The sequence below is a fragment of the Poecile atricapillus genome, chromosome 4 (assembly GCF_030490865.1).
Source record: "Poecile atricapillus isolate bPoeAtr1 chromosome 4, bPoeAtr1.hap1, whole genome shotgun sequence".
NCBI classification, from domain to species: domain Eukaryota; kingdom Metazoa; phylum Chordata; class Aves; order Passeriformes; family Paridae; genus Poecile; species Poecile atricapillus.
In genome coordinates this window covers 58,243,107-58,267,905 of record NC_081252.1, presented here as the reverse complement: position 1 = coordinate 58,267,905, position 24,799 = coordinate 58,243,107, and the positions used below count along the sequence as shown (strand labels likewise).

General features: G+C 36.7%; 1 protein-coding gene across 1 annotated transcript; it reads left to right on the top strand.

Annotated features, from left to right (window-relative positions):
• The first annotated feature begins 3,138 nt into the window (after positions 1–3,138).
• On the top strand, positions 3,139–24,724 carry PI4K2B (phosphatidylinositol 4-kinase type 2 beta). Its single transcript, XM_058837997.1, has 10 exons — positions 3,139–3,521; positions 7,543–7,700; positions 12,738–12,938; positions 13,423–13,554; positions 14,817–14,970; positions 16,485–16,552; positions 16,948–17,044; positions 19,478–19,611; positions 20,682–20,741; positions 23,268–24,724. The coding sequence occupies exons 1-10, from the start codon at positions 3,233–3,235 to the stop codon at positions 23,439–23,441; spliced, it is 1,467 nt and encodes a 488-aa protein (XP_058693980.1). The 5' UTR covers positions 3,139–3,232; the 3' UTR covers positions 23,442–24,724.
• Positions 24,725–24,799: the final 75 nt, after the last annotated feature.

The window sequence follows — 24,799 nt, the reverse complement described above, 5'->3', positions numbered from 1 at the left end:
GCTGGGCGGGGCTGGGCCGCCCCCGGTGCAGGTGCGGGGCAGCAGGGGAGCGGGCCCGAGCCTGGGGTCTGTCGCAGGCTGCGTCCCGCTGTGAGAGGCAGCTCGCCAGAGCCCAGAGTGCTGGGTTGGGAAGAGCCTGTTGGTGGGCTGGTGTTCCCTGCCCCGCAGAGTTTAGCATTAGGCTGTTGAGAACAGCGCGTACCTCCCCGCTGTTGCCGCCAGGACGAGGGCGTTCTTTGCTTCTCGCACGTGTCTGTGGGCACAGGTGCGTGTGGGGCGATCCTCAGAGAATAGCAGCAGCCTGCTAGGGCTGGAGGCGTATCCCAAAACTGCATCACGGGGACAAAGACGTTACCCAGCAAGATCAAAGTTTTTTCTTTTTCTTTTTCTTCTTTTTCTTTTTGTTCTTTTTCTTTTTCTTTCACATCTTGGAGAAACAGAGTTACACCAGCAGGAGATCTGGGCCAAGCTTTGTACCTTTACTACCAGTAAAGCCTCAGCAGGTGGACGCTTCCCTGCAGCACGGGCACCCGGCCGCCGTCGCTGTCCTTTGCCCCCCGGCGGCCACGGGGACTGGCAGGTTCCCATTCGCCTCCTTGAAATAACTAGTAGGGAGTGTGAAAAATTAAAGAGGCCCGTCAAGTACGCGGTGTGTTTGTTCCAATGTTTAATTATAACCCGCCTGTACCTGGTCAACTGAATCTGTTTATGAAATCTTATCTGATTCTTGTGTTTTACAGTTTTAAGCTCATTGGCGTGTGAAGTGTACGTAGCGACCATCCCGCTTCTGTAAGTTTAGTTAGCCTGATTAGGATCTTTTGGGCGTTTTGACAGAGTAATCCTACACACCTGTTTGAATTGTTGGCTCATACCATAATTAACACGGTTTCTTAGCTCTTTGAGCAGAAAAGAGCTCTACAAAGTAAACTCTTCCCCCTTCGAGGTGCCCGCAGTCATTTGCGTTGCTGGATGTGTCGTGCTGCTCCTGGTCTGTATCACAAGAGGGCGCTCACCTAAAGCGATAAACTCACGATTGTTCGTGTAATCCCCTTTTTAACTTCTGTTTCTTCCACTCCAGGGTTCCGACTCAGTGCTCAAATACATATAAGCAGATGACAAAGTCTGCTCTGTTGGTTAGAAGGATAGGGACAAAAGCATTAGGAAAATGATCCGTCTTATTTACGTGATGTAATTCTTAGTAATTTTAATCCGGGTGGCTAATTGAAGAGTATTAGCTATTTGGAATTAAAATTAATGGTTTGTTAATTACTATGATGGTAGTGTGTATTTTTTTTAATTATGCACTCTCGTGGTTTTTGAACTCTGCACTACTGAAGAGTGATGCAAAGTAAAGGCGTTGTTAGATCAAGTCCTGTGAGTAAGTTACAGGATTCTTATTGAAGCAGAAGATGAAAACTACCAGTTAACTGCATTTAGAAATACAATATTATGTGTAGATGAATGCATAAACCAGAAAAAATAAGGTTTTTTATGATTTTTTGCTGTGATGCTGGTGAAACACTGGAACAGAGTGCCCACAGAAGTTGTGAATGCCCCATCTCTGCAAGTGTATAAGGCCAGGTTCAGTAGAGGTCTGAACAACCTAGTTTAGTGGAAGGTATCTTTGTCCACAGCAAGGGAGCTGGAAATAGATGATCTTTAAGGTCCCTTTCAACCCAGGCTTTTCTATGAAATAACTAATGAGTTATTTCTTGTTTATTTTTTTCAAAAGAAAAGACTATCTTTTTAGAAGCTTGTGAATTGATTGTTCAATGGAACATTATTGCAACAGCCAAAACTCACTTGTAACTAAAGGGAGGTGCACTATTACTTAACTCTGCTGGGAAAAATGTCAGACTTCTCTCTTTTAGTCTGATCTTTTTGTTTGCTTCACACAGAAATTAACGTCCATATAATTTTCTGTACAGAAAGTTACATCTAGATGTAACTTTCATCTATGTGTTTACTAGGCATCAAGTGGCTATTCATTCACAGTTCACTGAGTTCACTTTTAATAATAAAAAGGAACAGGAACAGATATGCAAGTGTGAATAAATTTTATCAAATATTACAGATATTAGTAGTTACATAAGTAAATGACACTCGGCTTAATTCCAAAGTCCACTGGCTGACAGGCAACCCTAGAAAAAACAAACAAGTCCAGCATTTCAGTAAGGTTGTATTTTGTCAGTAACCAAGAAAAGTGTTTTTTTTTTCCTCTAATCCAGATTATGCATGTTAAATTCTTATACCATACTTTTAGCTGTTGCCCTGAAAACTAAACCTTCTGATCTTGTTTTCATCGTTTTAGTTCTTTTCCCAGGAAAGTAACTATAAATGTAAGTTGTTTACACATTCCTCCTAAGAAACATCCTTTGATGGAAGGTTTGCATGACCAGTGTGATTGGGAAGGTGGTAACTTAGTTTTCCAATCCTTGGTCATAGTTGAGAATCTATAAATACTGGAGTCAGAAAATAAAGTTACTTCTTTTCCTGTCATACCACTGAGGCATGTTCGTGTGAATCATTCTGTGTCCTTTAGCGACACTTAAGTATGAGAATAATGAAAAATATAAACAATTACTATTTTTAGCTGAGAATTGATTTGCTCCCAGTGTAACCCATAATCCTAGTTCCATGAAAGTATTTCATGTATGTATCTTTCTCCCATATTTCACCAAAACTTGAGGAAAACCCCTCTTCTATAGACAGGTTTGGGAGAACGCATCCAGGCTGAAATCTGATGCAGTATGTTGGGGTTATAGCTGTATTTTTTTTCTTCCAGTTATTAACCCATGAATAGTGGGGGAACATGGAAATAATGACAATCTACTCATACTGTTTTCTCTTAGACTGTTCATAGGCTTCGCTTTGGGGGTAACCGTGATGGTATAGAACAGTGTGCAAAGTTTGGGGAGGGAGAGCCGCTGGCAAGTGGCGGCCAGGAGGCAAGCCTGTTCCAGACGTGGAACTAAGCCGGGTTTCAGGGCCGTTTTTGTAAACGTCCAGCGCTGAGAGCTGCCGCCCGAGCTCCGGCCCGCTCTCTGGCCCGCAGCAGTCCTGGGAGCTGCTGGCGCAGCCGCGGCCCCTTTAAGGCAGGTGGCGGGGCGGGCGCGGGGCGCGCGCACGCGCGGGGCGGTGGAGCCGGAGCCGGAGCGGCGGGAGCGCCCCGAGCCCGCCCGGCCGCGCCGCCGCCTCCCCCCGCCGCGCTCGGCCCCGGCCCCGGCCGCCCATGGCAGAGCCGGGCGCGGAGGAGCCCGACGAGCGGCTGCTGCTCCTCGTGGAGCCGCCGCCGTTGCCGCCTCAGACAGAGCTGCCCCGGCGGGGGCCGCAGAGTGCGAGAGCCGCCCCCGGCGGAGCCGTGCGGCAGTGTGGGGAGCCGGGGCTGGAGGAGGTGGAGGACTCGGAGGACTCGGGGCCCGAAGGGGACGGAGAGGACGAACCTCTCCTGCGGGCGTCGGGCAGCGGCCGCGGGCGGCGAGCGGGCACCGCCTGGGACAGGGAGCGCCGCGCCGCCGCAGGTACGGCCCGGGGCCGCCGCGCTCGGCCGGACGCGCGGGGAGCGGCCGGGGCGGCAGCGAGGGTCGGGCCGCGGGCCTGGGGGCACAGACAGCCCCTGCCTTGCTCTGTCCTTCCAGCTGCAAAAATACCTGTCGGGACTGAAGTGCGCTCGATGTGCCGTGTCCGATGGTACAGCATCGGTGAGGGGCAGAGGTGTGTTGACCTCTGTCGACGTATGGGCTCGCTGCCAGATAATGAAAGGAAGATGCTGCAAACGGATAGAACTTCGACTACTTTGTCCCTGTGTGCAGGGCTGGTCGAACTCCTGTACATCTTTATGAGTGTCTCCACTGTCACTTCTCCCTGCTCTATGTCTGCTGCTCTGTTGGGCCTTGCTTTGTTTCTGTCATGTTGTTTGAAACTTGTGGCTTTGCATGTTTTTGTGGTACTGGCTGCTGCTTCTTGAACACTTGGAGAAGTGCCAACTTTTCAGTTTGACTTGCCTATCCCGCTAACTATTTTTGTGATCCCCATCGTTTCATCTTGAAAAGAAATCATTCTGTATTTGTTATTTGTTTTACTCATATGCTCACTTTGTACCATCACATGCTTTAAGTGTGAGCTCTACTGTCATATTTTTGGTTTTCATAAAAATTCATCCTCTTTTCATATTTTCAAATCAGTTCTTGAAGAGAGAAATACAATATGGAAGTCCAGAAATGCAAGAACTTAGTTATCAATTTGAAAAGGGACATAAGCGTGCCCATTATCTAATCTAAATAAACTGGCAAAATTATAAATTATATTTATTGCTTACTTTCTTTTCTTTAGACTTTAAAGCTTTCTGATTATGTGTGAGTTTCTGTGCAAGTATACATCTAGGATGGGTTTGCTGACAGAAATGTGTGGAGTTCTGTCACTTCTTTGCTTTTGCTGTTGTAATTATACTGTAGGATTTCTTTCCAGACACTGGCAACGCTGTTTATTTTGCAACAATAGGGTACTTTAAAATATCCAAACAAACCTGCGCCATTAAATTTAACAAAATAAGTTGTGCTAATAATTCTGTTTTAGTAACTACAGAGAACTTTTACTTCTTTGGCCATAAAGAGAGAAAAATCTCAACTTTTAAGTGCTGGTCTGAAATGTAGTCCATACCTGTAATGTAAACATGCCATTAAAATTAGAGTTTTCCTATCTTTTTCCTACAAGACTGACAATCTGTTAAGGAGATAGTACTTCTAGTAAAATTTTTCTAGAAACTTTAAAAAATAAGTTGATGCTTCAGAGTGGAGGCTAGAGCTATGGATCTTGCACCACTGAAGCAATTAGGATGATGAACGCGGGATGGAATCTACCCCAAAAGTGTGTAAGAAATCTCAGGAACTGGTATTAATTACAGCATCTCATCCTCTGTTTCCTTGTTCTTACCTTTTCTGTATGTGCAACCCTTGAAGGTGCAGGATTGTTTCACATGTCAGGTGGAACCAACATGCACCAGATGTTAATTATGTATGCTATTGCAACACAGAGTGTTTCCTTAATGGAGTTATGGTCAGAATAGGAGAAGATGGTTAAAGGGACTACCTTTAATCATGTTAATGTTTAAAAAGTATAAATCTAGCTTAGTGCTGAAGGAGTTCATAGGTGTTGCACTGCAAAGTGTATTAGTTTAGCTTAGCTCATGTCATGCTAACTTGATGCAAGAACAGCTTTGAGGTGCATACGTGGATGAGAGTATTTGTATCTTCTTTGGCAAGTCTTCATCATTCTAGTGTAGCAGCTTCACAAACTTGGGCCGTATCCAAATTGATGTGAAAAAGGTTCTCAGGCTTGGTCGTTGAACTGTGTGTGAGCCCTGTCTTCTTAGTGGAAGTTTAATGAGAAGAGTAATTTTCAAGAGTAATTGCAAGAGAAACCTTAATTAATTATAATTGTAAGTTTAGAGACTGTACTGGGAATAAGTTGTGACAACATGCTTTCTCTGTGGAAAAATTGATTAAAATAATTTTTAAAAAATAAACTAACTCAAACCCCCCCCCAAACCGAAACTCTTCCACATTCAGCAAGTACTATCTTCAGTTAATACAGCTTATTTTCTTATGGAGAGGGTTGATAAACTCAAAACTGCTAGTTTCTTAATCAGCCTAAATGTTTTTGTTCAGCCACATCGCTGTTGTAACATGTTTACTAGCAGCACAGTAGCAATTCTGAGCAAATAATGAGTTTCAAAAATTATTTGTATCTTCTTCTTTCAGCATGCAGTGTAATGGGTTTTTTGTTTTGGTTTTAATTTATTATTTCTGAAGTTATCTTTTATGTTAGAAAAGACACAGTTGAAGAATTTCCTCAGACAGTGAGACTACTTAATGGTTCTAGATTCTAGAATAAATGTACAGAAATTAAAAACTGACCTCTGAGTCTTCCACATAGTCAGCTGCAATCCATGTGATACAAAGTTCATCTGTAGGTTTTCTTCATCTGGAAGATAATTGTGCAGGATGACTTAGCATGGATGTTGCACTTCATTTGGTAACAGTACGGTGCACAACCCTGATTTTGCTTTCACTGACAAAAATACGTTGTAGTTGGAGCTCAGTTGTGTGATGTAATGTAGATGTGTGGAGATAGTTGAGGCTTGACTGTGAAATAAGAACCACTGATTTAAAGTAACTTTTCCATAAAAATAAGTTTATCGTGGATCTTTTGGTTTATTCCCCTAACTCATTGAAGTATTTTGTGGCAGGAAGACCTTTGAACCTCTTCCCTCCCTCTTGTTGTTATACTCTAAAGTCTTAAAGTGTAGTTTATCACAGCAGTATTGGCCAAATAGTTATAACAGCGTCTGTTCCAATGGGCTGTAGCTGTTGATTCTTAAGAATGATCTGCTATTAGCTTTAAGGTTTCTCTTCTTTGTTGCCAACTTATACTAAGATTTTCCTATTTTTTAATGCTTTTTCACTGTTTTTGTTGGGAGTCCCTGCTACTATTTGAGGTGCTACATGCAAGCAACTGTTCTAAAAATCTTCAAAAACTGTCCTGAGCTACAAAGTAATAGGTGGTTTGTTTTTTTATTTATTTATATAAATTTTACTCTTCACAAACTGTTAAGGAGTATCTTTTTTGAATGAATTCTGTCATTCCAGAAGGATGTATGTTAAATGTCTTCAATTGCTGAAATGGCAACAAAGCAACTTTACCTGTAAATGTTTAATTTAGAATAATTTAGCTGTTTGTTAATGCAGAAATGAACCCTAATGCACAGGCCCATTAGAATACACCCAGTGAACATGGGTAACAACCGTAGCCTTAAAAGAAGGTATCAAAAGTATCAAAACTTGTGAAGAAATATTTAAAAACTTGAAAGGTCAGTAGTATTCTGGCACCTTCCTTTTTATCTGTTCTTCTAAATATTTGCATAGAGTCCTAGAGTTGCACATGTCTGCACAGACCTCACCTTCTGGTCCGTAGGTAAAGAAATGCTACAAGTCGTTTACAGTGTTTTTAGTCTGGAATGGTGCTGGTGTGCAGTACCTCACTGCCGTGTTGGTGCCACTTGTGGGCGCTACATGTAGCAGGTTATTCAGTGGAGTAACTTCCTTGTGTTTTAGCTGATAATAAACATATTAGCCAAGCTCTTAAATGAATGGTACAATACTAATCTAGTAGTGGGTAATGGGCAGGACACAAAACTAGTAGGTAAAATCTTTCAAGCTTTTTTTACAGCTGTGACTTCGAACTTTTTTTTTTTTCCTTAGATTTGTTTTGTAAATAAATAGTTAAAAGCGAAATCCTTGAAAATTGTAAACACTTAGCAGTGGTAGTCTCAAATTTGTTGTTGCAGATTTGGCTGATTTACTTGAATCAAAAAGTTGAGTAGACATAGATAAATCAGTGGGAAAACTTGCACTGATTAAATGGACCAGATTTTTCAGCCTGCTGTTGGATGGGTGTCAGCAGGGAAGGCTTATCAGTGTGTTTGCTTATGCTTCATTTGTATTACAAGTTACACTTAAGACTGGTTGTTTTCTTGTTTTTCAGGGCATACGGGACATACTGCAGATATGAATATATTTTTAGATGATCCAGAATTTGCAGAAATTATTCTGAGAACAGAACAAGCTATAGAGTGTGGAGTTTTTCCAGAAAGAATCTCTCAAGGATCCAGTGGGAGTTACTTTGCTAAGGATCCAAAAGGGGTGAGCATGTTACTGTAAAGTCAGAAACACCATCAGCAGCAAGTTGAAAATGGAAATTTAAAAATTCTATCTATATGCAAATTAATTTAAATAAGTTATTAAATAATTTATTGTATGCCAAATTTTATTTTGGAAAAATCAATGCAAGTAATACTTAGATTTCTAATTATGTCTTGCTGCATAAGATAAAGCAAAATAACTATTACTTCTGCTGCAGTTTTATTTCTTTTTTAATGATCTGCACCAAAAAAATATGCAGAGAATAAAAGGGCCTCTAACATATGAAAACAACCCAGGAATTCCCTTGTGCAGAATTTTGTTCTTTGTGTGTTTTAATTGATTTTTGCTCAACTGGGCATCTGATTGCAGTATGGTTTAAGTTTCTTTAGCTAAACCTCCTATATTTTTCTTTCTTTTCTTCTTAGATAGCCTTTTATTCAGGTCATGTCTCCTTTCTCATATACGATTGGTAGATGGGCGAGAAGAGTGATATTATCAAATCTACCTTTTAACTTGTACTGGTCTGCTGAAACTTAGCTGGAAGATTTGGTTTCTCCTCTGCAAGATTTGGTTTTCCCTTCTGTAGTTGGTAAATGGTACCTTGAACAGTGTTACTTTGAGACAGAGAAGTAGTAGTTACCTGAATCTCTCTCTGGAAAAGTAACATGTGGTTAGCATTGTTTAGGAAGAGGAAAAGATGTCTCAGACATACTTTCACCTTGTTTTCTTTAAGTAAGAAATACTTTGCTACTGATCTGTTTCACCAAATAAGACCTCCAACTGCTCAACTTTTGTTAATTCGTTACATCTGATTTTATTTTAAGCTCAATCAGCAGTTTTTAGCTCTTAGATAGATGCAGGTGTTCATTAATCCTGAAGATCCCAGTTGTATTGGAAATGGAAGTTGGAACACTTTGAATGCCTAGGTTCTCAGAGCAAGTTCAAGATTTTTGTCATTCCCGTAACAGTAATTTCCCTTTCATTTAGGAGGTAGTATGGTTTTTGTTTAGCTTTTTATCATATGATAGGTCATTAGAAAATTTATTCCTGTTTTACCAGTTAAACTTCATAGTTTAGTTTGTTTTAATGGCGAATCTCTGGTGATAGTTTTTATGCCTTATTGAGAAAGTATTTTTATATATTTTTTTAAGAGTAGTTACCTGACTTTAGTATAAATAAATGTCAATTTATCATTTTATTTTTATGGAAAGTGGCAGAACCACCCCTTAAAAATCTTCTGAAAACTGCAGTTCATATGCCTGTGTTTCAGGAATATTTGTTAGTAATGATCCTCTTCATTCTGGTGGAGAAAATAAAAAGGAGGGTCTCTCTCTCCTTTTGAAACCTGAAGGAAATAAAATCTTTCTGTAATGGCTTTGTGGGATTCTTGGTGTCACATGCAATGCTGTAAATATAAAAGCTCCAGAGCTCCAGCTTCATGTAGCTCTTTTTTAGTAGCTTAGATCTTTGTAGATTTTCTGTTTGTGTGCTTATATACACATATTCAAACCTTATGCTCTTTTAAAAGTAGTATTCTAAAGTGGGTTTATATCTTATTTAATATGCATTTGGAAAAAAAAAAGTAAGTAGTCAAATACTGGTTTTAATAAATAGTTTTTCAAAATTCCTGTGCATGATGTATCTAAAGAATATTCTAGAGTGTCATGCTAAAAATGCTTTACAATTGATTAAATTTTTTTAGTTTCTCTTAATGCTGTGCAATCAAGATTTTTTTATTCTCAGAAAATTAGTAGAGAACCCACTAGGGAAAAGAAATCATATGGTAATATGTGCAAATCTGTTTTGTCTCAAGTTTATCTACATTGATTTTGCTGGTTTTTGGTCACTAGCAATTGCCCGAGGTACTCGTTGAGCCCTGGCAATGGTGAGAGAGTATTTATGCATCATTTTAGTATAAACATAACCATAGTATTTTGGCTGTGCCATATTATTCCTTGTTTCTTATGTGGTGATTTTCTTACTGGTTTTATTTTTCTTTTGCTGTGTTGTTTTTGTTCCTAGTTAAATTTCTAGTAGTGACTTGCCCTCTTCCCTTACGCAGGTCATAGGTTTGAATATAAGTATTTAGGAGAAACAAGATTGAGAAGACTGTTTATGTTATATGGTTCAGAAAAAATGCATTGCAAAATAGGAAAGTATTTGGAATATGGGACCGTGAGAATGATACTGAATGCTTAGCAGAATTTAAATTCTGCTTTCATTCTTTGCTTTTGTTCTAGAGCTTATCTATGTTTGCTATCCATATTAAAGGTTTGATAAAACTTCATTTTGTCAATAGTGCAACTTTCATGTGTAGAATGGATTTCAGATCCTGTTTGAGTATTGCATCATTCCACTTCAGACCGGTTCTGTCACTTGCTTTCTTCTATTCCTCTTGAGTAATCTCTTTCTTATGCTAGGAAGGAGCTCATTAAAGATGTGCTAGGCCTTTTTACTGGTAACATTCTGAAGTGTTTGCCCAAAATGAATATCAAATTACAGATAAAATAAGCTGTTTCCATTAGGTCACCCTATGCACTGATTTGGTTCTATCAGAAAGATAAACTTCAAATTGCATAATTAAAATTAGCTTTTTGCATTTATTGGCAAAAGTTATATAGTTGCATACTGAAATGGAGTTCACTTGTTAAACAGCATTATTACAGAAGGCTTGAATATTTCTGCATTTGTTGTTCATTGTGTAAGCAATAAATAAAAGACATTGTGTCTGTTACAAATCGTTCTGCAATGTTCCTGACTGTTTCAACTAATTGCTAGTGTTAATGGAGTCAGTGTATAACACTGGCAGAATTAAGACTGGCCTTGGTAGCTTCTTCTATAGATTGAACCTTTTGGTTCTACTCTGGTCCTCAACAGTAGTGGCTCCGCAAAGTTTAGCAAGGTTCTAACTTCAGCAAAACCTTGAAAACCATATCTAGATTTGGCTGTATAGCACAGTACAGTCCAGGCTGGTAATAGAATGAGCTAAGCTCCTTTTTTAAATGGGCACTTACTAGGAAGTATTAGCCAGAGAGTGATTCAGAAGAGATAATTAAAGGTTTGGCATGTACTTGTACCACAACGATTCCAAGAAATGCAAAGCTGCTAGCTTTGTTTTAAGCAGGTAGATACATGTGATTCAATAGGAAAAAATTAAATAACTTTTTAACAATTCTAAACTTAACATTAGGATTTTGACTAAAGTAGTATACCAAATGCTGTGATTTAAAAATAAAATAATGAATAGTGAACTATTCAAAAAACATGCTGGCCCTTCTCATTTCATAGAATATTTATTGCATTTGTGTAGGTCTAAGTTGAATTTTGTCTGTCCAGTTATGTTCAAGGTTTTGAATGCAACCTTAGAATTACAGATAACAGCCTGCCAAACGCAGGAGAATTCTTGTCAATTTGCTTCCTGACTCTGTTGATAGGACACTAATTTTATAGTACGAGTGCAAATAATGGTATTTTGTAACTTAGTTTTCCTTGTAGTTAATGGGAATTAATCAAAATAGATGGATGAGACAGATGATGCTACTCATGCCTGGTGTCTTATGTATCTGTTTACAGAGTGAATTACGTTTTCTATAATAACTTAGTCTTGGGCAATCTTGGACAAAGCAAGATTGTCTTGGAAAAATTGGTTGAAAAATCTCTAGAAGCTAAACCAGCTGGTGAGATCCACTCCCTAATCCAGCTGAATCTACTGAAGAATTCTGCTGGTTTCTGACTGCCAGCAAATATGTTCATGACCTGAGTGTGAATCAGCTTTGAGTGTTGGTGCAACAATAGGCAGTGTTTAGCTTATTGAGATACTCACTTTTTTCATAAGGGTTTAGTAAAGTAGTAATATGTGAAAATGCTTCTTAAACAGTTGTCTTTAAGTATTTATCGGGAAAAATTTGATTTACTTGCCATTGTCCCGTCAGAAGCGATGAAGATGCAGCATCTTTATAGCATGCTGCTTGAGCTACAGAAGAGTCATTATGTGAACTTTAAACAAAGTTTATCACAGACAATTGAAAGGTTATATATTTTAATGTGGTAATAACCCTGTGGTTTGAGAGTAACAAATATAGAACCCTGTGCAGAAGACACCTTGAGAAATTGCCAATTTAATGCTTCTGCTGTGGAGCAGTATTGTTTTAACATGATACTTGAGGAATGACTAACTAACCTGTTGTTAGTTGCACCCTGTTCTGGAGACTGCAGAACCCAGCTAGTTGTTCCAGTCTCAAGCTGCACTTAAGTTTCTAAAGGATCTCTTTTTTGCAGCTTATCTGCTGGATTTTAAGCTTGTCAGTTTTTGGCTTGTTAACAGTAAATGTGTTGTTCCTTTTTTTTTCTATATCAACATATTCCATTTTATTCCAGTTTATTGTGCCTCAGTTGTCTCTTAGCTTAATCATTCACTGTTCCTATTGTCTTTCATTATTCAGATATTATGTGCTTATTTGCATTTTTTTTCAGCTTTCTCCAATTTGTTAACAGATTTCTTAAAGCATGGTGTCCAAAACTAGACAAAGAGCTCTGACTAATTTTAATATTTACTATGTGTCTCTAATGTAAATGATGGCTGATGGTCATTTTGATCCATTCAAACTCAGGGTAGTAAGAACAGATTTAAAAGGAAAGTAAACAGTTGATTTTTAGTCCTGGAGCCATTACATCTCTGAAAGAGGCGGTCAGTGAGTTGTTGGTGGACTGAAAATTTTTTTTTAAAGATAAATATATATATATTTTAAAATGCACTGCTTTTGAATTTTGACTAAATTTTTTTAAAAAGTAAATGTTGGTTTGGATTTTCTCTTATGAAGAGCTTCTTTTGAATTTGTTCTGATCCTAAAGAAACACTTCAAAATAAATTTATTTGGAATTCAATTTTTTTAGTTTTATTATTTCATTTAAAAAGAGCAACTGTAAAACACAGTGGGTAAGATTTAACCAGTATTTTCAAATAATTGATTTTTAAACTAATTTTAATATTTTGCAGCTCAAAGTGTTCATATTTTAATTTTATATTATTTACCTTAGAAAATTATAGGAGTGTTCAAACCAAAATCCGAAGAGCCTTATGGACATCTAAATCCAAAATGGACCAAATATTTTCACAAAGTTTGTTGTCCTTGCTGCTTTGGCAGAGGCTGCCTTGTTACAAATCAGGGATATCTCTCTGAAGCTGGTGCCTATCTTGTGGATGAGAAACTGGGGCTTGGAGTTGTACCTAAAACTAAGGTAAAACACATAAATTACTGAATTAAAAAAAAAAAAGCCAATATATTTGTCAATCTCTGAACTGTGGCTGTATAGATAGCCTTGTATATTGTGTTATTTATGAGTCATTTGTAAACTATTCCAAGTACAAAGGCACAGTGATTTAATGTAGAAAAAGTGACTCTGATTTAATTGATTTAATTTATAGTTTTGAGATCTGAATTGAATCTCTTCTTTGAAACCAGTTTCCAGCATTTTCTGATACCTTCTGTGCCTATGTTTTGATGAGATACAAGTTGAAAAAATCCGCATATAAAATTCCTATCTTTGTTTGGGATATGTAAAATAGAGAATTATAACCTTTTCATATAAAATTTATCTGTTGAAAATGCCTAATACTTGCTTTTTTTTTTAATTTTTTTTATAACAGAGCATAACATTAACTGTAAATTTACAATTGAAATAACGAGAGATTCTGAGCTGTGTTTAACTTTGATATTTTAAGGTTGTCTGGCTTGTCAGCGAGACCTTTAATTACAGTGCAATAGATCGTGCCAAGTCAAGAGGAAAAAAATACGCTTTAGAGAAAGTGCCAAAAGTTGCTAAAAAATTTAATCGAATTGGACTACCTCCTAAGGTAAGATCAAAAATAAGTAATTTGTGCACTTCCTGATTCTTACATAAAACTTCTAAAAAAGGATATTTATAAGCAACTTCAAAGATAGAAGAAAAACTTGCTGCTTGTTGAAAAACTTGCTGCTTGTTGAAAACTGTCTGAAATTCGATACAACTGTTTTCATGCAACATGTATCCACTCTTACATCATTCCTTCTTTTGAACTATTTTAATAATCTTTTCACTTTTCAGTTAACAGTCCAGCTTTCTGCTGGAGTAGTAACATATTAATTGTTATATATCTCACTTTTGCTCTATTTATTGATTGCTTACTACCTGTCCTTTCAGTGTCACATTTTGATATTGTCAGTCTGGTTTTGCCCTGCAATTTATCTAATTTTTTTGCCTTCTGTTGTTTTTATTCTTTTGGGTACCCTGTTGTTGTGTTCTTCCTACCTCCCCTTTGTCTTACATGCAGACTACACTGACTAAAAACCTCACATCTTTCTTGCCTAATGAGCCTTATTGTGTCCCCAGGTTATCACTACAGTGTTCTAATCCTAAGCCTTTAAAACACAGGTTGCGTACAGTTTGGGTAATCCACTCATGTCATTCCCAGCAGTTTAGATCCATGTGACATGGGTTGTGCAATCTTGTATGCGCATGGTAATTCCACATGCTGTGTGTTTATCTATCTGCATTTTAGTTCTAAAATATAAGTTCTTCATTTCAATCTTGAGCACCTTTCACAGATGTATGGAGCCTATGCTAATTCTCATGTTCTTTCTTGGACTCTTTTGGGAAATGTATTTCAGTCATTTTTTGCAAAAAGCATCAGTCTTGAAGAGAATGGTTAATGCTGCTGTTCTTTTATCTTGTAATTTTTAGTGAGTGTTCTCTGAACTGTGAACTAAGTGTTTCCAATGAAAAAGAACAGGTGTTACTTCTTTCTCTCTGTTCCATGTATTTCTTGTAATATTGACTGTTCATTTACACTGACCTGCCTAGCTATGTTTTATTCCTGATAAACTCACTGATTGTTTAAACAAATATTTTTTAAAAACTACCACCAGAACCCCACCTTCACGTGATTTGACTGTCACCTTTTTCAAGAGTACAGGAATGAAAGAGAAATTTATTTATTACTTAATTTAATTTTTTAGTGTCATATGCTTCCTATGCTCTGAACTTTGAAAGTATATAATGAATTTTTCTGTTAATGTTGAGATTACTTATATGACCTACCCATGTGCATTTTCCAAATGCAGTTTCTTAATATTTCAGGTTGGCTCCTTCCAGCTGTTTGTTGAAGGATATAAGGAAGCTGACTACTGGCTCAGGAAGTTTGAAGCTGATCCTTTACCTGAGAACACAAGGAAAGAATTTCAGTCACAGTTTGAAAGATTGGTTATTTTGGATTATGTCATCAGAAATACAGGTATTTGTTAGTATCTCTTGGTATTTATCTATTTTTGTGAGGCAGAAAGCAATGCTGCCTGAAAGCTGGTGCTTAAGGCTTTTAATGCATTTCAGATGCTTTCTCATGATTGAAGGCCATAAAGATGCATTTTAAATTAAAAAAAAAAAAAATTACTTTGTATTAATACATTAAATATTGCAGTACAAAAACAGTCCAAACAACTCTTCGATTGTTACTCACTATTTTTAAGCATTGTGAGAAGTCAAGGATAAATGCTTTCATTGTGCTTTAATTCTGTGCATAGGCAATAAAGTGTTTCCCCCATTAGGATAAAGGATGGTGAGGTTTCAGGACTCATAAGAAAAGCTGTGACTACAATTCCTTTTATTTTAAACTGGAGCTGATAATAGCACAGTTTCACACCAGCTCACAATAGTTCATATTCATTGTGTGGGCTTTGAGGTACCACTGCAATGTGGAGCTGTCAGTTCTCTGTTCTTGTTTTTATCACTCAGAAGCTGGGATTCTTCTGTTGCTTATGTAGGTGAATTACTTCCTGAGGAATTCAAAGGCAGTTTTATGTTTAAAATACTTAGTTTGCTGTTTTGACAGAGGTGGGCATCTTTAGTTTTCTTCAGACATACCAGATCCAACTAATTTTCCTTTTCTCAAATTCTCTTTATGGAAGCAAACTAGAAGAAAGTTTCATAAGAACATAATATTTGCTAGCTGTTGCTATGGTCTGTCAGCTTTATCAAATAAGCCTCAGTGTTTCCAAAGAGTTAGTGTTTTTTGACATTCTTGAAATTGTGAGGCAAATACTCAAAATGCAAAACCTCATTACATGGATGATTTTATCTTCATCTAATATATCTAATCATAATAGAACATGAAAATCTGATGATGATTAAACTTAAGGGACCACCTTAAATGACAAAGGGTTCTACAAATCCATGCAGTCATGCTCTGAAAGACCTTCTCAGAGTGTTTAATCTCTCAGTTTTGTCTGAACAGTGGAGACATTTTCAGTTTCTTGCCCTTGTGTTTAGTTTTGCCCCTTCTTCATCTTTGTAGAGTCTGTTTTCTACTTGTAGTTAATGGTTATACTATGTATAATTTTGGAGGTCTTCTCCACTTCCTCATCAGCATTAAAACAAGCTTAAATTTTTAAGTCGTTGGGGTCTGATAGCATTTTCCTCAGGAAAAATGCACACTACAACCAACCTTCCTGCATAAAATGTATGAAGGTACTTTATTTTGGACTTCTTCATATTTTGCTGCATATTCAGCCAGTTGGGGAATCTGAAGAAGTAATACATACTGAAGAACACATGGTAAATCTGGTCTTTCCACTGAATTGGTTGCCCATACATTTCAGTAAAACTAAACCATATGTGATGGGAAAAACCTTTTTTGAACAGTTTTGCCTAACTCCATGGGTAAATTGTCAGCTTACAATATTGTTGTATGTCACTGTATATGAGAATTTCTTTATAAATGATGTGTTGTGACATGCATTTTCCTGTTTAAAGACAGAGGTAATGACAACTGGTTAATCAGGTACGAAAAACAAGATGATGGACTTGATCTGTCGGATAAGGTAAGAGAATTGTACTCTGAAACTTAGATTCTTTAAATTGTTTACTTTTGTAACTTAGTCTTGCTGGAGAATAAGGGCATATCTTTAATCCTGGTGCGTGGTCTTAAGAAATATGATAACTACAAATTATTGCAGGCAAAATGAGTGGAAAAGCTAGTTTGGTTAGCACCTTTCTCCATTCCTTTGTGTTCTTCTGTGTTTGGGGAAGGGCTTCTCTTTAATGGTGGTAGAATAAGAAATTATATGTGGTGAAGTTTTTTTGGATAATGCTTTATATTGTTTAAGTTGAATTTAACCAGTGAAGCTACAAAGTATATTATTTAGTGTTTTTAATGTGTTTTGCTGGTTGTGTAAGCACGTTGGTCTCACTTACTTCTTGAATATTCTTTCTGTAGGATAGCCAATGGACTATAACTAAAGAGTCTATTAAAATTGCTGCAATTGACAACGGTTTAGCATTTCCTTTTAAGCATCCTGATGAATGGAGGGCATGTAAGTACTGCATGCTTCAATCATTTTCCTTTGGGAATGTAACTTCCTAAGAAGTAATTTTTATTTGTGTTGTTGTAGTAAGAAATCATCACTGTAGCTATATATTGGACTTTTAAGTAATGTACTCTTCTTTGAAAAGTTAGCAACAAATGCTGTTTTTGTAATGACATGTGATTTGATTCTTGTTTGTATTTTTTACCTTTAAACAGTATTAATACATGGACACTCATAAACATAGTACTGTAGATAATAGTGGAACTGGAAGAATTTAGCAACATGTTTCTCACACTTGTTTTCTTGAAAAACATAGTGGAAAATAACTTGATTGAAGGATTTGCAAGTTGTCCCTCTGTTGGCCAAATTTGTATTTCAAAATGAAGGGTACTGTTGTAGGTGGACAAGCAGGCAAGTTGGTTTTTCTTGTTTTCTGCTTTAGTTTACTTTGTAGAAGTTAATATTTAGTTAATCAATTTCCCATCTGCTTGAAAATACTATTACTGTTAAAATGAGATTGTTTTTGACCACATCTCTGTCTACTTATCATTAGGAGGGAAGTGCCCAACAGGGATTGTAATGACTTCTGTGGGCTATTACCCAGTCAGGTAATTCTGGCAGTTAAGTGTGGGCTAGTTATGCTGTCTAAAGGCTGGTTAAGTGCTCCACCCAGACCTCTGTGCAGTCTCTCTTGATACTAAATAGGTGCTGTCCTACATATCCCTTGGCTACAGTCACTTCTGGAGCTGTTCTAAAGACATGCAGCAATTACAGCTGATTTTATACCATCTTTACTTCAGCATCAAAAAGAATAAACTTGCATGATCCTTTAGAATTCTTTTGCAGATGGACAGGTGTGTGATAGTTTTGTAAAAGTAAACTTGTGGCATAATTTTTACAAATTGCAGTCTTTTACTCCTTAGATCTGCTTGGTCGTTGAGGATAACCTTCTCAAAGCCAGAGAGCAGCATTTGCCAAAGTTAGGAGGTTGGTCCAGCATGGATGAACAGGGAAATCCTTACTGAATTGGGATGCAAAATTTAAGTACATTAAAAAAAAAAAAAAAAAAAAGAAAGATGTAGACACTTCCCTGAAAAATTAGAGAAATTTTCCAAAAGTGCAAGAATGGAGTTTGGAATGTCAAAGCTCATCTGGAATACAGCTGGCAGAGGACATAAAGAGCAACAAGAAAGGGTTGAGTAAGTTAGAAGTGAGAGTGGGACTGAAGAAAAGTGCAGTAAAGACATAAATGCATAAGAAAGAATGAGTTACTCAATGCTGACTTTGCCTCAGTTTTCACTTGTAAGATTTGCTGTCTTTTGGACCTCAAAGCTCATAAGTAGAGCCCCTGGGAAGGGGCTTTTCAGCAGAAGCAGAAAAAAGGGAGCACTTAAGGAAAATGGTCATACAGAAGTTCATAGGAGCTGGCTGATGCTGTTTGTAATGCAGTTTTCTCGTCACTCTTGAAAAAGTATAGTAATGTGAGAGGTTGCTTCAGTCTTCATGAAGACTGTGGAATGAATCTTCCTGGAAGCTCTTTTGTTCAGAATAAGAAGGTGATGGGGAAGCCAGCATGGATTTGCCAGGGACAAGCTGTCCATGACAGCTAGGCAGCTTTTAATGATGTCTGCTTCAGTGGCTGAGGGGAGGGCAGTGAATACTGATTGTTTATTTCTTGACTTTGGTAAGGACTTCTACATGCTCTGTCATAATATTCTTGTACGGAAACATGAGTTATGATCTGAACAGACTGTAAACTATGTGGAAAACTGACTGGACTGTCAGACTCAAAGGAATGTGGGCATTGTGAGGAAGTTTAGGGGGTGCTAATGACTAGCACCCCCTGCTGCTAGTGACTTTTGTCAGCTCCTACAATTAATAGTTTGGTGTCTTGTTTAACATCTGGTAATATTAATTACTTTTGCAAAATAATTTGATAAAAGCTGTCTAATAGCAATTACATGAAAAGTTATGAATGCTTTTCTCTCAGTATGCTTAGAAGAAGGCATTTTAAAAAGAAATTAAAAATATATTAAAAATAGTAACTTTTTTGTTAATTCTTCCATATGAGTAGAATACCTGAAAGATTTCTATTCGATTGCAGCTATTTTTTTACTCCAAAGGAAACTGCCTTACTGAACTAGGGGAAGACATCGACTGTTGCTTACAGTGTTTAATTTATATATCTTTTATTGTTTTAACTAAATATTCATTACTTAATATTTACATTATCACTGTTTGATCACTTAATATCACTGTTTGAAAAAAAAATGGCTAAGTAGTTGTAAAGCTGCTCTGGTAACTGTAGCCGACAGGAATGTGTGGGGTAACAATATTGGGAAAAAGGGATGTTACTGAGAACTTGCAGTAGGTAGTTGAGTACTTGACTCAGGATTTCATTTTTACTTGTTCATTACTGAGTGCACTGTTTTTCATTAGATCCCTTTCACTGGGCTTGGCTTCCTCAAGCAAAAGTTCCTTTCTCTCAGGAGACAAGAGACCTAGTTCTTCCTCGCCTTTCTGATATGAACTTCGTACAGGACCTTTGTGAAGACCTTTATGAGCTATTTAAGGTGAATCACGTGCTTCCTTGAATTGACTGTTACTGAAGCAGCTGATACTTGTAAAGGGACAGTTACATTCGTAAAAAGAATAACCATCTAAATTCTGAATGCAAAGATACTCTGCTGTTTTACCTTTAATATTGGCATGGTAGAAAGGGTTTATGTAATTATAAGGAAACTATCACCACTGTGGTTAATTGATAGTAATTAGCTTATCTGAAAACACAAATTACCTATTCTAAATCCAAGTTTCACATAATCAACTAAAGCTAGTTTACTCTTACAGCAAAGATCTGTGTAAAAACAGCCTTTAGCTTACCTGTGTGGTGTGTATACACTTAAACTGTAGCAGCCTGAGGAAATAATGTATTTTATGTAACTTAAAGTACTTCCATACCATTCACATACTTAATTTTATATGCATATATTGTGCTAAGCTGTTGCTGAAATCTTGATCGTATTGAAAGTCAAACTCACTTTAAAGATACTGAAACCATCTACAGTATTGACATGTAAAGGGTGTCCTCTAAAACATTTTGTAAACATTTGTTTCAGATGTTCAAGTGAAATAATCCAGTTAAGGATTGAAAGAATTGGAAATCTTAAACTTTTAATGAAAATGCAGCTGTAATGTCAAAACTAGATCCTGAAACACATTTTTGCTATATTTGCATCTTTGATTTATTTGTGTTCAAAATGTCTCTAGGTTTGTTAGTTAAGTAGTGGTAAATCTGAAGGAAGAAGTATTTTTCTGCTAGAGTCATCGTGAGAGAAAGGGCAGTGTAACGTTGTGTGATAATATTAAGTCTGGTATCTACCACCTGTTGGTATTTACCAATGCCCAAAAGTGATATCCGTTGATGTATTTTATTTTATGATGTGGAACAGTCTTCATTTTCACATATGTAAACTTGGTTTTTTTGGGATTCATACTAGCATCCTATTTGGAGCTTTCAAAAACTATTATAGTGTGGGTAAATATGAATATGCATATTATGATATTGATGGATTTACATGCTAAATATACAGCTAAAAATAAATGGCTTATTTACTGTAAACTGTTTGTTCTCTTAATAAAGACTGACAGAGGATTTGACAAAGCTACTTTTGAAAACCAGATGTCCGTTATGCGGGGGCAGGTAAGACTGCTTTTTTTATATTTTTATTTATGTACTTAATTTGTCATCACTCCTCAGCTGCTTTCTTTAGAGCTACAAAAACTAGCGCCTGCTACACTGAATGACATTTGAAGATATTTTCATCTGAGAAGACTAAATTTCTTTCTAGAGTTAGTTCTTATTTGTGAATAGATGAAACAGCAGAAAGCGTAAGCTGATTTTTAAATTTTTACAGAAATTATTTTTATTCTAATTTTGTTTTACTGTTTTTGTGGGAGATGAGGGAGACTTAACTGTACATTCTTAACAGGTATTTTAAAAATCAAAAAGAGTTATAAATTTGGGTGGAAAATTTGATGTCTAATTTCATTATGCTATTAAAACGAATGTGACTTTATTTTAGAGGGTTGACTTCATTATTGAAAGCAATATTAGGTAATTAAGTGTCTTCACCCTATCAAATATTGAAAGCATACTTCAAAAAAGTCCAGCCATTTTCAGGTTAGAAATTTGATAATAGTTAAGTGCTGGGCTTGTTTTGTTTTGTGTTTTTTTTCTGGGTTTTTTAAAACACTAAAATAAGAGAGGAGGAGGTTTCTCCATCTTCCTCCTATTTTACAATTTATGACTGGTATGAAAGACTAGAGAAAAAGCTTTAGCTAAGAACAAATTTAGTTCATTGTAGGCATAAAGTAGTGATTTCTGCAAGTGTAAGGCAATTGGACTAGGCAAATTATTAGTCCCATTTGCCCCAAATTTATTGAAACTTAGTCCTTGTGTTCATAAATTAAACATGGACAGTTTTAAGCCAGATAATTCCTAGAGTGTCATAATTCAATGTTTTCTATGTAGAATTTCCTGTATCAAGATGTGCCTTGCACAAGACTGCAGCTCTGCATAATCACAGTTAACATCTTTAGTGTGGTAGCTAAAAGACAGAAAACCTTATATACTAAATTGAATTATAGGAGTTGTTTCTGAAATAACCCTTCTGAGAAGTTTGTATAGTCCCTGGAAGGTGGGTTCTTGAAGTACTCATGTGTTCTAAACTGTATTAAGTAGCTTTTTTCTGATGCGACAATTGGCTAAAAGGAATCAGTTATTTAACAAAATGATTGAGGAAAAATATGATTGATATAATTGAAAGTGATGTTGCTGAGATTGTCAAAATTAATTTTCCACTATAAAGGCTGCATCTGTACGCTTTCTTCACACACTGTCCCTCAGGAGGATTTTAGCAGAGATTTGTTTCAGTTTTGGGATTTTTTTTACCTCTCTCTACCTATATAAGAGTGTGTTTCATTGTGGGAAATGTCAGGTTTTCAGGCATGGGAGAAATGCAGATAACGAGTAATCCTTGGATGCCATTGAAAATACATTGGCAAACAGTGCCTCTTAGCACCGATTTGAAACAAAGTTTTGGTGTAAAACCAAAGTATGTTATGAGGCCATTATAGAAGACTTGGCTATCTAGATCATGTGCTAAGGGATTCATTCAGTTGGGATGAATTTGCAGTATATCCAAAACTTCTAAATACATCCTTAAAAATGAGAATTTAAGAATTAGAAAATGAAGAATCTAGATAAAGAAACTGTAGGGGAACATATCTTGCATGGAAGAGTCAAGGTCTTTAAATGTAAGAAACCAAACATAGTTAGAAGCCTATTTTTTCGAAGTGTAGGAAAAAATTTTGGGAAGGGTTTCAAACCCAAAAGAAACCATTCTCTCAAGAATGTAGAGTCTAAGCAATGGGTAACACATCTACAAAGGATTGCCTTAGAACTTTGAGAATGTAAATGTCAAGTGGAGTTGCTGGCAGAACCAAATTGCAGTAAATAATGCAAAATACTTTGTCGGGGTTCTTTGGCCATGAAAGATCAGAATAAGCAGAGGATCAGTCTTACAAGGAAGAAAGGACCATTGTGCAGGGGAAGAAAGACTTGATATTAAGGATAATGCAAATGTGTCACTAGAGCTAAATTGAATACTTGCCTCAGTTTTCTGCAGGATAACACTGAATATGGAGTAAGTTACGGGGGCAGTCCATGAGCACTGAAGTTTTGGAGGAGAGATAACAGACTCCTGGGAGCTGAGGGCTGAATTTGAGTCTTAGCACTGGGTTTGGTATGAGCTAATTATACGGCTTCATATCTTCTGATAGGAAAATAATTTGTAGCTAAACTGCTGGTACATTCTATGGTAAATCATGTTGATTTCTTATAGGTATTTTTTCACTAAAGGTGCAGCGCTTTCAAGAGATGTGCTAAATTTAAAATGCTCTTAGATTTTTCACTCATAGAATTTTTTGAAAATTTGGAGAGGGCTGCATGAAAGAGGAAAAAAATGGAAGGGTAGACAGCAGTAGGATGTTTTCATGTTATCAAATAAGTAAAATATTTCTACTTGCAATAGGTACATTTTGAAACTAATTTATTCAGCAGTACAGTCCTCTACAGAATTGATTGAAGAGTGACTAAGCCTGTTAGCCACAGTTTTATTTATGCACTTTAATCTCACCTGCTTTTACCTGCGTTTACTCTTTTTAGATACTAAACCTTACTCAGGCGTTAAAGGATGAAAAGAGTCCCATTCAGCTTGTTCAGATGCCACGAGTGATTGTAGAGCGAAGTAGCACTGGAAGTCAGGGCCGAATTGTTCATCTGAGTAATGCATTCACACAGACTTTTCATAGCAGGAAGCCTTTCTTTTCCTCCTGGTAGCAACAAAAATACATGGGAAGAGTAAGTTTATCTTAACTTTAGAAAGCTACTTGTGTGTAAAGGCTCTGCAATAATGTCCTTCTGCTGTATACCAAGAGCTCTGACTGCCGACACCTCAAAACTTAAATTCTAAAGACTTAAGAAATGTATTTTGAATGTAATAAAAGTTTACAATTTTTGTGTCAAAATTGTGAATTCTTATGTCAGGGAATAAAAAGAATTTGTCCATACTGTATTTTTGTAGGTTAAATTAATGTATTCTGAATAATACTCTGAATAAGGGAGGCAGTTTGCATATATTGAGAAGCTAATTTTGAATACAATGGGAATTTTTTGTTTAATGTAAATGTGAGAATCCATACACTATCAATTTCTTTTTATATGGCCTTTAAAAAATAGTTCAGAATGTTACCTTTGATTGTGAAAATGCTTTTCCTTGGAATTTCTTCCTGGTACTTTAAACTGGTTATAGATTTTTGTAGACTAGTTACTTGAAAAGTCATGCACTTAAAAAAAAATAAATCAAACTGTCCTTGAAAAACAAAGAAAGGGAGTAAGAGGGAAGTTGCTCCATGTAGGCTTTTTTGCACGCAGGGACCAAAAATAGTTAAATAGTTGAATTACAACAAAATTCAACCCAAGTAAATACACACAGTTTCTACTGTGACAAAATACGAGTGTATGTTTCAGAGTTGAAATTTCACTGTAGTGTTTGGCACCTGTATATTTAAGCACATTTATGGCAATCTGTGATACTTCTTTGGAGATGCATCACGATGACGGATTTGCACCATGTTATTACAGGTTTATTTTGTCATTTGTGTAAAGATTTGTTCATCACTTGTCACCAGAGTGGGTCTTCTGCTAATGAGAGAGGCACTAATTTGTTCATTGGAAAGCCAGTATACCTTCTAAATTTCTAGCTAAATACAGTTTGGGGTTTTCTGACTGGAAAAAAAAAGAAAAAAATCCTGGAATACCTTCAGCACAGAGAATTACTTCCGTGCCCTGAATAATGTTGTGCTCATCTGCCAATTGCTATTTGCATTTATGTTTAAGTTACCTGGTTTAAGACTTGACAGTCATGTTTTCTAGGTCTATGACTTACGTAATGTGGCAAATATTTTTATTTTAATAATTTTCTGGACATTTAAGACTGGGAAGGGGAGAAAGATTGCTGCTTTTATGAAACCTTCAGTATTTCAGACATCGCTGTATTTTGTAATTCTAAGCAATATTGTTGAACTCAGAAATAATAAAATGCTTGTATTTATGTAATTTTGAGTGGATGTAAATATTAATGTAGTGTGTCAGCAACTTCAATGTTTACGCGTTAAATGGCTGCCCCTGGCCGCCGT